This window comes from Heterocephalus glaber, unplaced genomic scaffold (assembly GCF_053883595.1).
Source record: "Heterocephalus glaber isolate CG9 unplaced genomic scaffold, H.glaber_assembly_v1.0 deba00000122, whole genome shotgun sequence".
Taxonomy (NCBI): Eukaryota; Metazoa; Chordata; class Mammalia; order Rodentia; family Bathyergidae; genus Heterocephalus; species Heterocephalus glaber.
In genome coordinates this window covers 71,415,307-71,427,926 of record NW_028258138.1, presented here as the reverse complement: position 1 = coordinate 71,427,926, position 12,620 = coordinate 71,415,307, and the positions used below count along the sequence as shown (strand labels likewise).

Below are 12,620 nucleotides of genomic sequence, written 5' to 3'. Positions count from 1 at the left end.
AAAGACAAGTGTCTCCTAATTTCTTCAATATGGAACCATGTAAGTACCAGGGCAAGAAGGAAATACTTGTAATCATGAAAAGGAGTGGAGGAGGAAATGCGTAAAGAAAAGAGATGATGTAAATTCTTGATAGGGTGCAGGAGACAGTTATTTCATTAAACTATTGTGTCGTTGATTTTAAAAAGCTGGTTCTGAATCGATAGTACTCAGCATCACCACATTTGCATTTCATAAACTGTACCAATCATACTTTTATGTTAATTTCTAAAAAACCTAAATAGTGATTTTGATTTGTGGGTATAGCAATTATCAAATTTAATTTTGAGACTGTATTTTTTACCTAAAAGATTCTAGTTTGCCACAGAATTTGGATAGTCCAATCTTATTTTATTATATTTCTTTGGCAGGATGTTTTAAATAAATTAAAGGCATTGCATCCTTTACCAGGCTTGATACTAGAATGGAGAAGAATCACAAATGCTATTACCAAAGTGATCTTTCCCCTGCAGCGGGAAAAGCGTCTGCATCCTTTTCTTAGAATGGAAAGAATCTATCCTGTGTCACAATCACACACGGCTACAGGTGATGAGAAGTGTTAAATATGAATAATGTCCAATTTTGAAAGGAAAAGATGTTCATATATAACATTTGTTTATGATGGCCAAGGAGTTTAAGGTTTTTGTTGGGTTCCGTGAAGTTCTACATTTATAAAACTCATAATTACACCCAAAGCATAGCTAGGAACCAGCTAGATATGAAGATGAGTTTTAGTAAGGTACAGTTCCTGTTTTTAAGGGCTTGTACAGGGTAACTGGATGCCTGACACTGCATTTTGCATGAGAATATAGACAAGAATGCACTATTTGAGTCCGTGATTTTATCCAACTTCAGTTCCAGCTCTTTCCTGACCCTCCTAGATTCTCTCCCAGTTGCATCTCAGTAGGCTTCGGGGACATCTGTATGATAAGTGTCTCAGTTTACCTAAGCAGGAAACAAAGCTCTTGGGTGTCTCATGGCCCTCTTGAGATAGGTATGAGTGTAATCTGATGAAGAAAGCAGTATTCTTGCTCTAGGTGGTGTGCACCACTCTAAATACAGGCGAAATATGATACGTAGTGGAAGAAAGGACAGTTTTTTTTTGTTTTTTTTTTTTGGTACCGGGGATCGAACTTGGATCCTTGCACTTGTGAGGCAGGCACTGGAACCACTGAGCTAAATCCTTGGCCCCAGGACAGTTTTAACTTATTGATAGAGGAGGCAGTGTGGATTGGTTGTATAGAGTATAGGGTTTGAAACCAAGAATCAAGATTTGAATCCTGGTACTGTGAAACTTTAGACAAAACGTAAATTTTCAGTGTCTAAGTTTTCTCTGTATAAAAGCAAGTAATAGTCCTGCTTCACCTGGTCATTCTGAGTGTTGAGCAGGTCAGTATGCACCAAATGAATAGCTCCTAGAAAGTGCTTATATCAGTTGCTGTGTTATTTTATTCACATTGCCACATTATTTTTATTTGATGTAATTATTTTTTAAATTTTTATTGGTACATTTTAGATATACATAATAACATTCATCGTAGGGAGTTTGTTCCTGTACATAATATTTCTTGATTCTTCTTTTTTTCCGATTCCCCGCCCCCACTCCTCTTCCCCTCCTTATAGGCAAAAGTTTTGTTTCCATTTTTTGCCTCTATTTTCTTTTTTTCTTGTCCTTCCTTTCCTTTCTCCTTCCCCCCGTCCTTTGTTTCCCTTCTCATATGAACATTTTCTTCCCATTTCTCAATATCTATTATACATTTTAGTCTTTATTTCCACTTTCGGATTCTCACATCAGAGAAACAATGCAGTACACATGTGTGTCTAATTTATTTCACTTAAGAGTATGGTCTCAAGGTGCATCCATGTAGCTATAAATATCTCAAGCTCATCCTTCTTTGTGTCAGAGTAGTACTCCATTGTGTAAAAAAAAAAAACATGTTGGGGCCGGGGATTTAGCTCTGTGGTTCTGCCACCTGCTGCGCAAGTGCAAGGACCCAAGTTCGATCCCCGGTACAAAAAAAACAAAAACAAAAACAAAACATGTCTTCTTTATCCATTCATTGATTGATGGGCATTTGGACTGTTTCCAAGATTTAGCTATTACAAATTGTGCTGCTATAAGCATGGGTGTGCATATAGCACTGTGGTAGGATGGATTTAATTCTTTGGGAAGATACCAAGAAGGGTAATAGTTGGGTCAAATGGAACCTCTAGTTTTAGATTTTTGAGGAATCTCCACACCAGTGGTTGTACCAGTCTATACTCCTACTAACAGTGGAGAAGGGTTCCTTTTCCCCCCCAGCCTTGCCAGCATTTGTTATTGGTGGTTATCTGGAGTGAGATGGAATCTCAGCCTTGTTTTAATTTGCATCTCTCTAATGAGTGATGTTGAACATTTTTCATATATTTATTTGCTGTTTCTACCTCTTCATCTGAGAAGTGCCTGTTCATTTCAGGCACCCATTTTTGGATTGGGTCTTTATATTTGGGGGTCTGATTTTCTTGAGTTCTTTATATATTCTACATGTTAGTCTTTTGTTTGAAGAACAGTTGGGAGAAGTTTTTCCCACACTGGGGTTGTCTCTTTACTCTGTTGGTGGTTTCTCTTGCTGTGCAAAAGCTTTTTAATAAGATGAGATTCCAGTTGTTGATTCTTTGTAATGATAGTTCCTGTGCAATCAGGGTTTTGTTCATAAAGTCTTTGGCTACACCAATGTCTTTGAGAGTTCTACCTATTCTGTCTTCCAGCAGATTGTTTCCGTTTTAATATTTAGATCTTTGATCCATTTTGATTTTAGCTTAGTGCATGGTGAAAGGGACAGGTCTAGTTTTGATCTTCAGCATGTAGAAAGCCAGTTTTTCCAGAACTGTTTATTAAAGAGGTTATCTTTCTTCCAGTGAAGGTATTTGGCTCCTTTGTCAAACATAAGGTGGCTGAGTGTGTCTGAAATTGTTTTTGCATCTTTTAATCATTTCATTGATCCTCAGGTCTGTTTTGTTTTTGGCAGTACCATGCTGTTTTAATCATAGTAGTTTTGTAGTATAATTTAAAGTCAGAGATTGTGGTGTCCCAGTCTTGCCTTTGTTGCTCAGAATTGCCTTTGCTATTCTAGGTCTCTTCTGGTTCCAAATAAATTTTAGGATTGCTTTCTCTAATTCTGAGAGATATGCTATTGGAATTTTGATCAGAATTGGATTAAATCTTTATAACAGTTGTGGAAGTATGGCCATTTTCACTATATTGGTTCTTGCTACCCAAGAACAAGGGATATCCTTCCATTTTTTGATACCTTCTTTCATCTCCTTTTTCAGAGTACTGTAGTTTTTCATATAAAGGTCTTTTACTTCTTTTGTTAGATTGATTCCTAGGTATTTAAGTTTTTTGGGTGCTGTTGTGAAAGGTATTGTTTCCTTAACTTGTCTCTCAGTGAGTTTTTTATTCATGTATAGGAAGGCTATTGATTTTTGAGTGCTGACTTTGTATCCAGCTATGCTACTGAATTTGGTTATGAAATCTTGGTGGATTTTTTTGGGTCTTCTAAGTAGAGCATCATGTCATCTGCAGATAACAATAATTTAACTTCTTCCTTTCCTATCCTTATTCCTTGTATTTCTTTCTCTTGTCTAGTTGCTGAGGCCAAATGTTTTCAAAACTATATTGACTAAGAATGGTGACATGGATATACTTATCTTGTTCCTGATTTTAGAGAGAGAGAGTTTTAAGGTTTTCCCCATTTAGTATGATGTTGGCTGTTGGTTTGTCATTCAAGTCTTTTATCAGATTGAGATAAAGACCATTTATTCCAATTTTCTGTAGGGTTTTTATGAATGGGTGTTGGACCTTGACAAATGCTTTTTCTGCATCTTTTGAGATGATCATATGATTTTTGTCCTTGGCTCCGTTAATATGGTGTGCTACATTTATTGATTTGTGCATGTTGAACCACCCTTGCATCCCTGGGATGAATCCTACTTGGTCATGGTATATAACCTTCTTGATGATTTGCTGCTTTCTGTTTGCCAGTATCTTATTGAGGAGTTTTGCATCTGTGTTCATTATAGAGATTAGCCTCTAGTTCTACTTTTTGGTTAGATATTTTTCTGGTTTTGATATCAGAGTAATACTTCTTTTCAAGAATGAATTTGGGAGTATTACTTCCCTTTCAATTTCATTAAAGAGTTTGAGGAGTAGCAGCATTAGGTCTTCTCTGAATTTCTTGTAAAACTCAGCAGTGAATACATCAGGGCCTGGGCTTTTCTTTGTTGGTAGGCTTTTAATTACATCTTTAATTTCTTTGACTGATAGTGGTTTATTTTAAATTTTTATATCTTCTTGATTCAGCTTTGGTAACTCATGTATCTAGGGATCTGTCCAATTCTTCTGTATTTTCCGTTGAATATAGGTTCTTGAAATAGGTATTAATAATCTTCTGGATTTCTGAAGGATTTGTTGCGATTTCATTCCTAATTGGATGGATTTGAGTCTTTCCTTTTTTTGATAAAGTTGGCTAAGGGTTTGTCAATTTTATTTATTCTTTAAAAAAACCAACTCTTTGATTCATTGATTCTTTGTATTGTTTTCTTTGTTTCAATTGCATTAATTTCTGCTCTGATCTTTGTAATTTCTTTCTCATATGAGCTTTGGGCTTGATTTGCTCTTCTTTTTCAAGAAGCTTGAGGTTTAATATTAGGTTGTTTATTTGAACCTGCTCTGTTTTCCTGATATGGATGTTTACTGCTATAAATTTGCCTTATAGGACTGCTTTCATTGAGTCCCATAAGGTCCAGTATGTTGTATTGGCATTTTAATTGTAGAAACTAATTTCTTCCTTAGTTTTATCTGTGAACCATTGGTTATTCAGGAGGATATTATTTAATTTCCATGTGTTTATGAAGTTCTTGCGGTTTCTTTTGCTATTGATTTCTAATTTCATTGCACTATGGTGCAATGCATGGGATAATTTCATTTCCTTTGCATTTATTTAAGCATGTTGTATGAGCTAGCTTGTGATCTGTTTTGGAGAACGTCCCATGTGCAGCTGAGAAGAATGTGTATTCTGATGTTGTGGGTTGGAATACTCTATAGACATCTAGTAAATTTATTTGTTCAAAAGCTTGGTTCAGTTGTGATATTTGTTGGTTGATTTTTTTTTTTTTGTCTAGTTAATTTGTCTATTTGTTACAGTGGGGTATTGAGGTCCCCCATTAAAATTGTATTAGTGGTTATTTGATTTTTCTTGTCTATTAATATTTGTTTTATATAGTTGGCTGCACTGGTATTTAGGGCATATATAGTTATGATTGTTATCTCTTTCTCTTGGATTGTTCCCTTTACAAAGATGTAGTGACCTTCTTTGTCTCTCTTAATCAGTCTTGGCTTGAAATCCACTTAACCTGCAAATAGAATAGTTGCCCCTGTTTTTTTCCAGGTTCCTGTTGCATGGAGTATTGTTTTCCATCCTTTGACTTTCAGTCTATGAATTTATGTTTGAATTAAATGTGTTTCTTGTACAGTGGACTCTTCACTTATGAACTCACTTCATTCATGAGGGCTGGCTATAACTCAAGTTGGTCAATTGAAGGCTCAGACTTCTCTGCATAGCTTTCAAAGTCTCTCCCCTATATACAGGCAGATCTCAGTGTCCTCAGAGAGATAGTGGCCCAAGATTTCTCAGTTAACCCCACTCAGGAAGCATGTTGTAATGTTCCTTCCAGAACTCTTTAAGGGTTAAATCTGTATCTGAGATCATCTGGAAGTGCAGATGGCCAACATTCGGGCTGTAACTCAAGACTTTTTTTATAAATTAAAACTAAAATTCTGGTCATAACCCAAGCTGTTTGTGTGTCAGGCTCATCATAACCCATAGTTTTTATGGCCCTCAGGCAGTCTCAGTCTTGCCATACAAGGACAACTGATTAGAACACTATGTCACCTTGGATAAAGTAGTAACATCATTAATAACAATAGCATCAAACAGCCTAGAAAATGACAAACTGTGGTAACTATTAAATTGTCACATTTAACTGTATGAACTATATTTGTGATTATATAACAAAATCTAAAACCAGAAAATTTTATACAGTAAATATACCCTCAATATGGTGATTTTACCCTCAGGGGAGAAAATTTCAAAGGAATCGGGGAAAATAGAGAACTAGAAGAAGAGGGAGTGATTAGAGGTAAGGCTAGAAGATGAAAGAAGATTACGGAAACTGTGGGAAACTGGTGAAGAAGGGAGGAGAGGAAAGAGAGAAGGAAGAAATGAAAACACAAACAAGGCAGAACAACCACAACAACAAAGAGAGACAGTGTTGACACTCATAAAAACAAGAACAAACAAGCACACAAAAAATTGGAATAAAATAGAAAAAAAATATCCACCTCAGAGCCTGTCTCTGGTAGACAGTGTGAGCAGACAGCCCAGATCTGTGTTGATTAATCCTAGCAAGCCAGCTGTAGATTTATGGCAGGGTAGTTGATAATCCCAGCAAGGCTGCACCTTTAGTTCCACTGATGTTTAGGGTGGTTTCTGGCTATGAGGCTGGAACCCAATATTTTCAGCCTGTAACACTCCATGTGCCTCCTGCCAGCTTGAACTGGGCTCTGCTGGCTTGACCTCAGCTCCTTGACCTCCTGCCAAGTTGAACTTGGTTCTGCCTCACCCTGACACTGGGAGCCACTAGATGGAGCCAGCCTGCAGCTGCTCTGAGCTCCGAGCTCAGTTGGGCCCTCTCTAAGATGGCTACCAGCCAATTGCCCTCACCTGGGGGCATCTGAACCCAAAGAACTCACCAGGCACTGCAGTCCTCTCTGTCCATGGCTCTGTTCCACTGGTGCATTTCTCTGTGAAGGCCCCTGGGGTTGCCAGTATTTACTGTGCATCTGCAGGTTCATGTTGCCCCTCCCACACAGTCAGGCCTCAAAGAAAGTGCTGCTTGCCATCTCTCCTTCTTCTGTGAAGTCTCTCTCTTTGCTTTCCCCGTGGGTTTCAATTCTTGTTTCAGATCCTTGCTAGGTACTGGAAACCCACTTTCCTGCTTTTTTCCTCATGTTGCTATATTCCAGCATCTGGACATGAAATCTTGGAGAGGCTGTTTCTCTGCTGTTCACCACTCCACCATCTTCCTGGAAGTCTATTTGATGTAATTATAAATGTTTTTAAAATGTACAGTCATTTTGGGGGTGAGGTTGTTGAGATAGGCTCTTGCTATGAGTTTAGGCTGACCTTGAACTTGGGGCAATCCTCCTGCCTCAGCCTCTCAAGTTCTGGGATTACAGGCATGGGCCACCACACCCAGCTTAAAATATGCAACCTTATATAAAACAAAAGAAATCACTAAACTGCATGTGGTGTTATATGCCTATAATCCTAGAACTCTAGGAGGCTGAAGCAGGTGGGTCATAAGTTCAAGACCAACCTGGGCAATTTAGTGAAAACTTGTCTCAAAATGAAAAGTAAAAAATAGGCTGGAAGTGTAGCTCAGTGCAAAGGTCCTGGATTGAATCCTTAGTACAGAAAAAAACAAACAAAAATAAAAACAAAATCTCTAATCCTGCTACAAAAATCTCTAATCCTACTGTCAGCACTTGTACATTTTTCAATTTCTATTTTTACTAACTGTATTAATTGTACATACTGATGGCTTTTAGTGCGATATTGAATGCATACATACAGCATGCATTAAACAAATCCAGCTTCCTTTTTTATCCACTATCCTTTCCCAGTCTCGAATAATCACTATTAGGCTTGTACATACTAGGCAAGTGGTCCACCACGGAGCTCCTTCCCTAGTTGGTCACTGTTATGTGTTCTAGTTGTCTTTTTGTTTTATTTCTTAACTTCCACATATGAGAGAACGTATATGGTCTTGGCTTTCTGTGTCTGGCTTATTTTGCTTTGTGTATCTTCAGTTACCATGTTATTAAGAATAGAGGCAGTGTGATGAGCTGCTTTTTCTCTGCTTGTTTTATCCTTGTTCTAAACAACTCTCTCTTTGCCTTCATCACTATTCAGCTAACCTCTTGGTCCTTCCTAGGCATTTGTTTCCCTATTGATGTTATGCTTCACTTTGGAATATCTGCTAATGCCATAAATTTATATAAAATACTTTTTGATAAACCAGAATCAGCCCAGAGTTTTAAAAGGTGTTACACATTCATTTGTTGGCCTATAAAGTAGGGGGCAATTAAGTCTATTTTTATTATTTATTTTAGAAATATACTAGTTTAAATGTTTAATAATGTTCTATAATTTTTATAGTAATATACTCTAATATTTTAGACATACACACTTTCTAAGCAAAGCAAAGCTGAGGATTTAATTTTAATGACAAATTCATTTCCATTATTTCATTATCATATTCAGGCTTTGTAATTTATTTCTACCAACTTTTTAAAAAGATGGCAAATTTTAAAAATTTATTTTTATTAATTCATGTTTGCAATTCATAATGATTATAGTCATCCTGAGGAGCTGGTACATGTATATACCACATCTTAATTATTTTTATGTTCCCTTTCCTTTCCTCTCTTTGCTCCTTTATCTCTTGATCCACTTCCCATTTTACTATCTTTTTTTGTCTGCCAGTTTTACCTCATTAATTCAATAAAAGGCCAAGGCAGGGTGCTGAATATTACATGTTATCATGGGGAAGTGTGCTGAAGTAGCAAGAGCCTTGGATGGCTTCCTCTGTTGTTAGTTTTGAATATTGAGCAGGCTGTTTGATGCTAATAATTATATAAAATGTTACCATTAACTGAGTACTTATGATGTGCTAAAAGCTAAATAAGGTAGTGAAATCATGAGTGTATTCAGAAAAACAATGTCCAAGGCACTTAAGATACCTAATTCCTCAGACAAAGTTGAAATTGTGTACAACAGCTCCTGGAGAGCTGTTACGGTTAAGAGGATGTCATGAAACAGGATTTTAGTGTTGGAACATATGTTATAAAAATAACAGCAACAAAACTAAAGACCCAAATTTGTTTTGCAGAATAGTTACACACTTTGAGTGAAAAGCTAAATGTAAAATATTTTGAACAATGGTGGTGGTGGTGTGGTACCTTTCTGTCTACTAGAAAATTCTCCTGTTTCTAGTTTCTGGTCATGCCAATACTGTTATTGATTCTCTTCAATGCTGGTGAAAGAACCCAGCCAGGCCATGTTTGAAAGTGAGGTCCAGTCTCTGCCTCTCCACCTGCTGCAGTAGTAAACTTCTTTGGTCCCAGTTGTTCTTGTCATCGTCCAGCTGGCCTTCTGCTCCGGACACTGCTTCCTGTCTTGTGACTCCCGGCTTTGCATGCTCCCACAGTCACCTCCCCTCAGGCCCCCTCAATTCATCTTTATGCCTTTATATGACTGCTTGCCTGTCATAGTGCTGATGTCTGGTACTCATTCTAGCATAGGAATAATTTAACTCATCAACTTGCTTCTTACGGAATTGTTTTCTAGAGAGCTAGGTTAATGTAGAACATGGTATTGTAGCTGATTCATTTATTTTCGGATGGTCTTGTACTTATTTTATTATTGCTAGGCATATGAACATACTGAAAAAATGTAAATTTAGTTTAGCATTGATAGAGCATACATTTTTAAAGAAAATTCAGAAATTCAAATGATGTTGGAAGAAACGTCAGTTTTGTTTTCTAATTTCATGTCTTTATTCTGCTTGATTTTAGGACGAATAACCTTTACAGAACCAAATATTCAGAATGTGCCAAGAGATTTTGAAATCAAAATGCCAACTTTTGTAGAAGAGAGTCCCCCTTCTCGAGCCCTAGGCAAAGGCCTGCTACCCATGGGCAGGTAAGTCTGTTTCTCTATCTGGGTATTAATAAACTTTTGAGAGTAAGAATGGCTTGAAAATAGCCTACTATACAAAGTAATGATGTGAGTTTATGTTCCAGACATACCCATTTCTGTTGTAGGCAGTACCTATTTCAAGACCTGAGTCTGCCTCTAATGAAGCTAGAGGGTATTGGAAGGCTGAAAACCTAGGCTACTGATCAAATCAACCAGCACTATAGGCTTGTTTAAATTAAATAGTGAAGGGATGGGCTAGCAATGCCAGCAGCACCCCTTCTGCCCACCCGCCTGTCCTATCATACTCACATGATGGGAAGAAATAGCACAGATCATTTGTGTGGGATCTGGTCGAAGAAATTTGTTGAGTTACATGACAGTGAATTGTCTCAGAAGCAGAGTATGGGAAAGGTGATTACAGTAAAGTTTAATTGAACAGTTGCTAAAAGAGGTCTAGTATCTTTATTACACTCTAAAGCAAGTTTCAGATTGTTTTTATGCTTCTTAGAAGGAAATATTGACCGCACTGTGACAATCAGATAGAGTATTTAACATATATCAGATGCTTCATGTCTTGCTGATAGTGTTGTTTGTATCACAGAGGACAAAATAAGAAGGGTTGGGTCCGGAACCCTGGGCGCCAGGCACAGATGGAGAAAACCTCAGACAGAGGGATGCCATTTTCAGTGAGCATGCGACATGCTTTTGTACCTTTCTCAGGTAAGGTGGCTGGTGGTTTTTGAGCTTCTCATTGCTGAGGGAGTGTTTTTTAAAACACTGGAAAAGCCTGCCATATGAGTGGGACTCAGAAGCGTGCATTGGTCTCTCCATCTCTCCTCTCTGCCCTGAAGCCTGTGTTCCCTTTATTTTGCCAGGTTTATAGCACTCATTCATTGTTATTTTCATGATCTGCCTTCTGTGACACTTCTGGTGTGGTTTAGCACAGCACCAGTGGTCTTCTGGAACCCTGTTTTAAAGGCTCTTATAAACACTTTTGTAAAATCCAGAGGGTTGTGTTAGTTTCCATCCACTTTCATGCCTTTAATAGCATTTGTCACTGTTAATCAACTTTGTCTTCCTCACTTTCTCTCCGCCTTGACTTCTGAGAGCACACTCGTTTGATCTCTTTTTTTGACTTGTTTTGCTCCTGCATTTCTTCTCCCTTTCTGTCCACTCCTGCTTCCTGTCGCATGAAGTGGACCCAATACTGTCCTCATTCTCCCTGACCACTCCTCAGTTTCCAGTCATAAACCCATTTGTCATCGGAAACACTGGTACTTGTGATCTGATTCCCCAAACATCCCCACTATTAGTATGCTAATTGCCAGCTGGCAAGTCCAGGTGAGTGCAATGAGCCATCTGAATTTATTTTGAATTCTGTCAGAAACTTAATATTCCAAGGATGAACTCAAGGTCCATGATAAGGCAAAAATTTTCAGTTTCATTTTTTAAGTATCAGCATACAAAGTTTAATCAGGCTTATCTAAGGGAATGGAAGTCCTGTGTGGTGTTTGGTGATTTCTTCATGTAGTCATCCAATTCCGAGTTTCTTCTGTTTATGGAAAGGAAAGAGCATGGCTCAGTTTAAAAGTAATGTTACTTAATAGGACTAATTTGAGGCTTATTCATAATTTGAAATTTTTAGTAGCCATGTTGTTAAGATTTCCCTACTTATAATATTTGAAAAGTCTTACCAAATCCCACAGGATGTAAGACTTTTATTTAAAATAAAGGACATGATAGTTTTATTTTTAGTTTCTTAAGCACCCTCCATTTTCTTAGTGGTTATACTGGTTTACATTCCCACCAACAGTGTAGAAGATTCCTTTTCCCCTGCAGCCTCACCCAGCATTTATTATGTTTTGTATTTGCTTAGGGTGAGACAGAATCTCAGTGTACAGTAGTTTTGATTTACATTTCCCTGATGGCTGAAGATGTTGAACATTTTTTCATATAATTATTGGCCATTTGAACTTTTGAGAAGTGTCTGTTTAGTTCATTTGCCATTTATTGATTAGTTATTTTGTGTGAAGTTTATTGCCCATTTATTATTTAGTTATTTTGGTGTTTAATATCTTTGGTGTTAACTTTTTTTGAGTTCTTTATATGTTCTGGGTAGTAATCCTGTTAGATGAATAGCTGGCAAAGATTTTCTCCCATTCTCTTTTTCTTTTACCATGCAGAAGCTGTTTCAATTTGATGCAATCTCATCTGTCAATTCTTGCTGTTATTTCTTGAGGTACTGGAGTCCTATTCAAGAAATTGTTGCCAATGCTTAGATCTTGAAGTGTTTCCCCTATGTTTTCTTCTAGCATTTTCAGTTTTAGACCTTATATTTAGGTCGTTGATGCATTTTGAGTTGATTTTCATACAGGATGAGATAGGGATCTGTCAGGAGCCATTCTACATAATTTTTGGGGAAAATTATTTCACAATTAAATTATGATTAGGGCTGTCTGAGGCCTCAGTAGTCCTGTGATACTGTGATGCTCAAGGCCAATCTTACATCAGCTGAAGACATTCTAGTTCTTTGAGAACCAATCTTCTACATGTGGATATCCAGTTTTCCTAGCATCTTTTGCTAAAGAGGCTATCTTTTCTCCAATACATGTTTTTGGTGCCTTTGTCATAAATCAGATGGCTGTAGCTGTGTAGGTTTATTTCTCTGTTCTCTGTTCTAGTCCATTGGTCTACATATCTGTTTCTATGCCAGTACTTGTTTTTTGTTACTATGGATTTGTAGAATATATTTTTTTATTTTGTTTTGTTTTTTGAGACAAG

The 12,620-nt window shown here is 37.3% G+C and overlaps 1 protein-coding gene across 4 annotated transcripts in view; it reads left to right on the top strand.

Moving 5' to 3' along the window:
• Positions 1-12,620, top strand: part of Polq (DNA polymerase theta) — a 158,658-nt gene that overhangs the window by 98,819 nt on the left and 47,219 nt on the right. For all 4 annotated transcript variants that reach the window (XM_087209112.1, XM_087209115.1, XM_087209108.1 and 1 more), the window contains 3 exons: positions 408-582; positions 9,716-9,842; positions 10,441-10,559. In XM_087209112.1, coding sequence (XP_087065238.1) covers positions 408-582; positions 9,716-9,842; positions 10,441-10,559 — 421 coding nt within the window. The remainder of the gene's footprint in view (positions 1-407; positions 583-9,715; positions 9,843-10,440; positions 10,560-12,620) is intronic.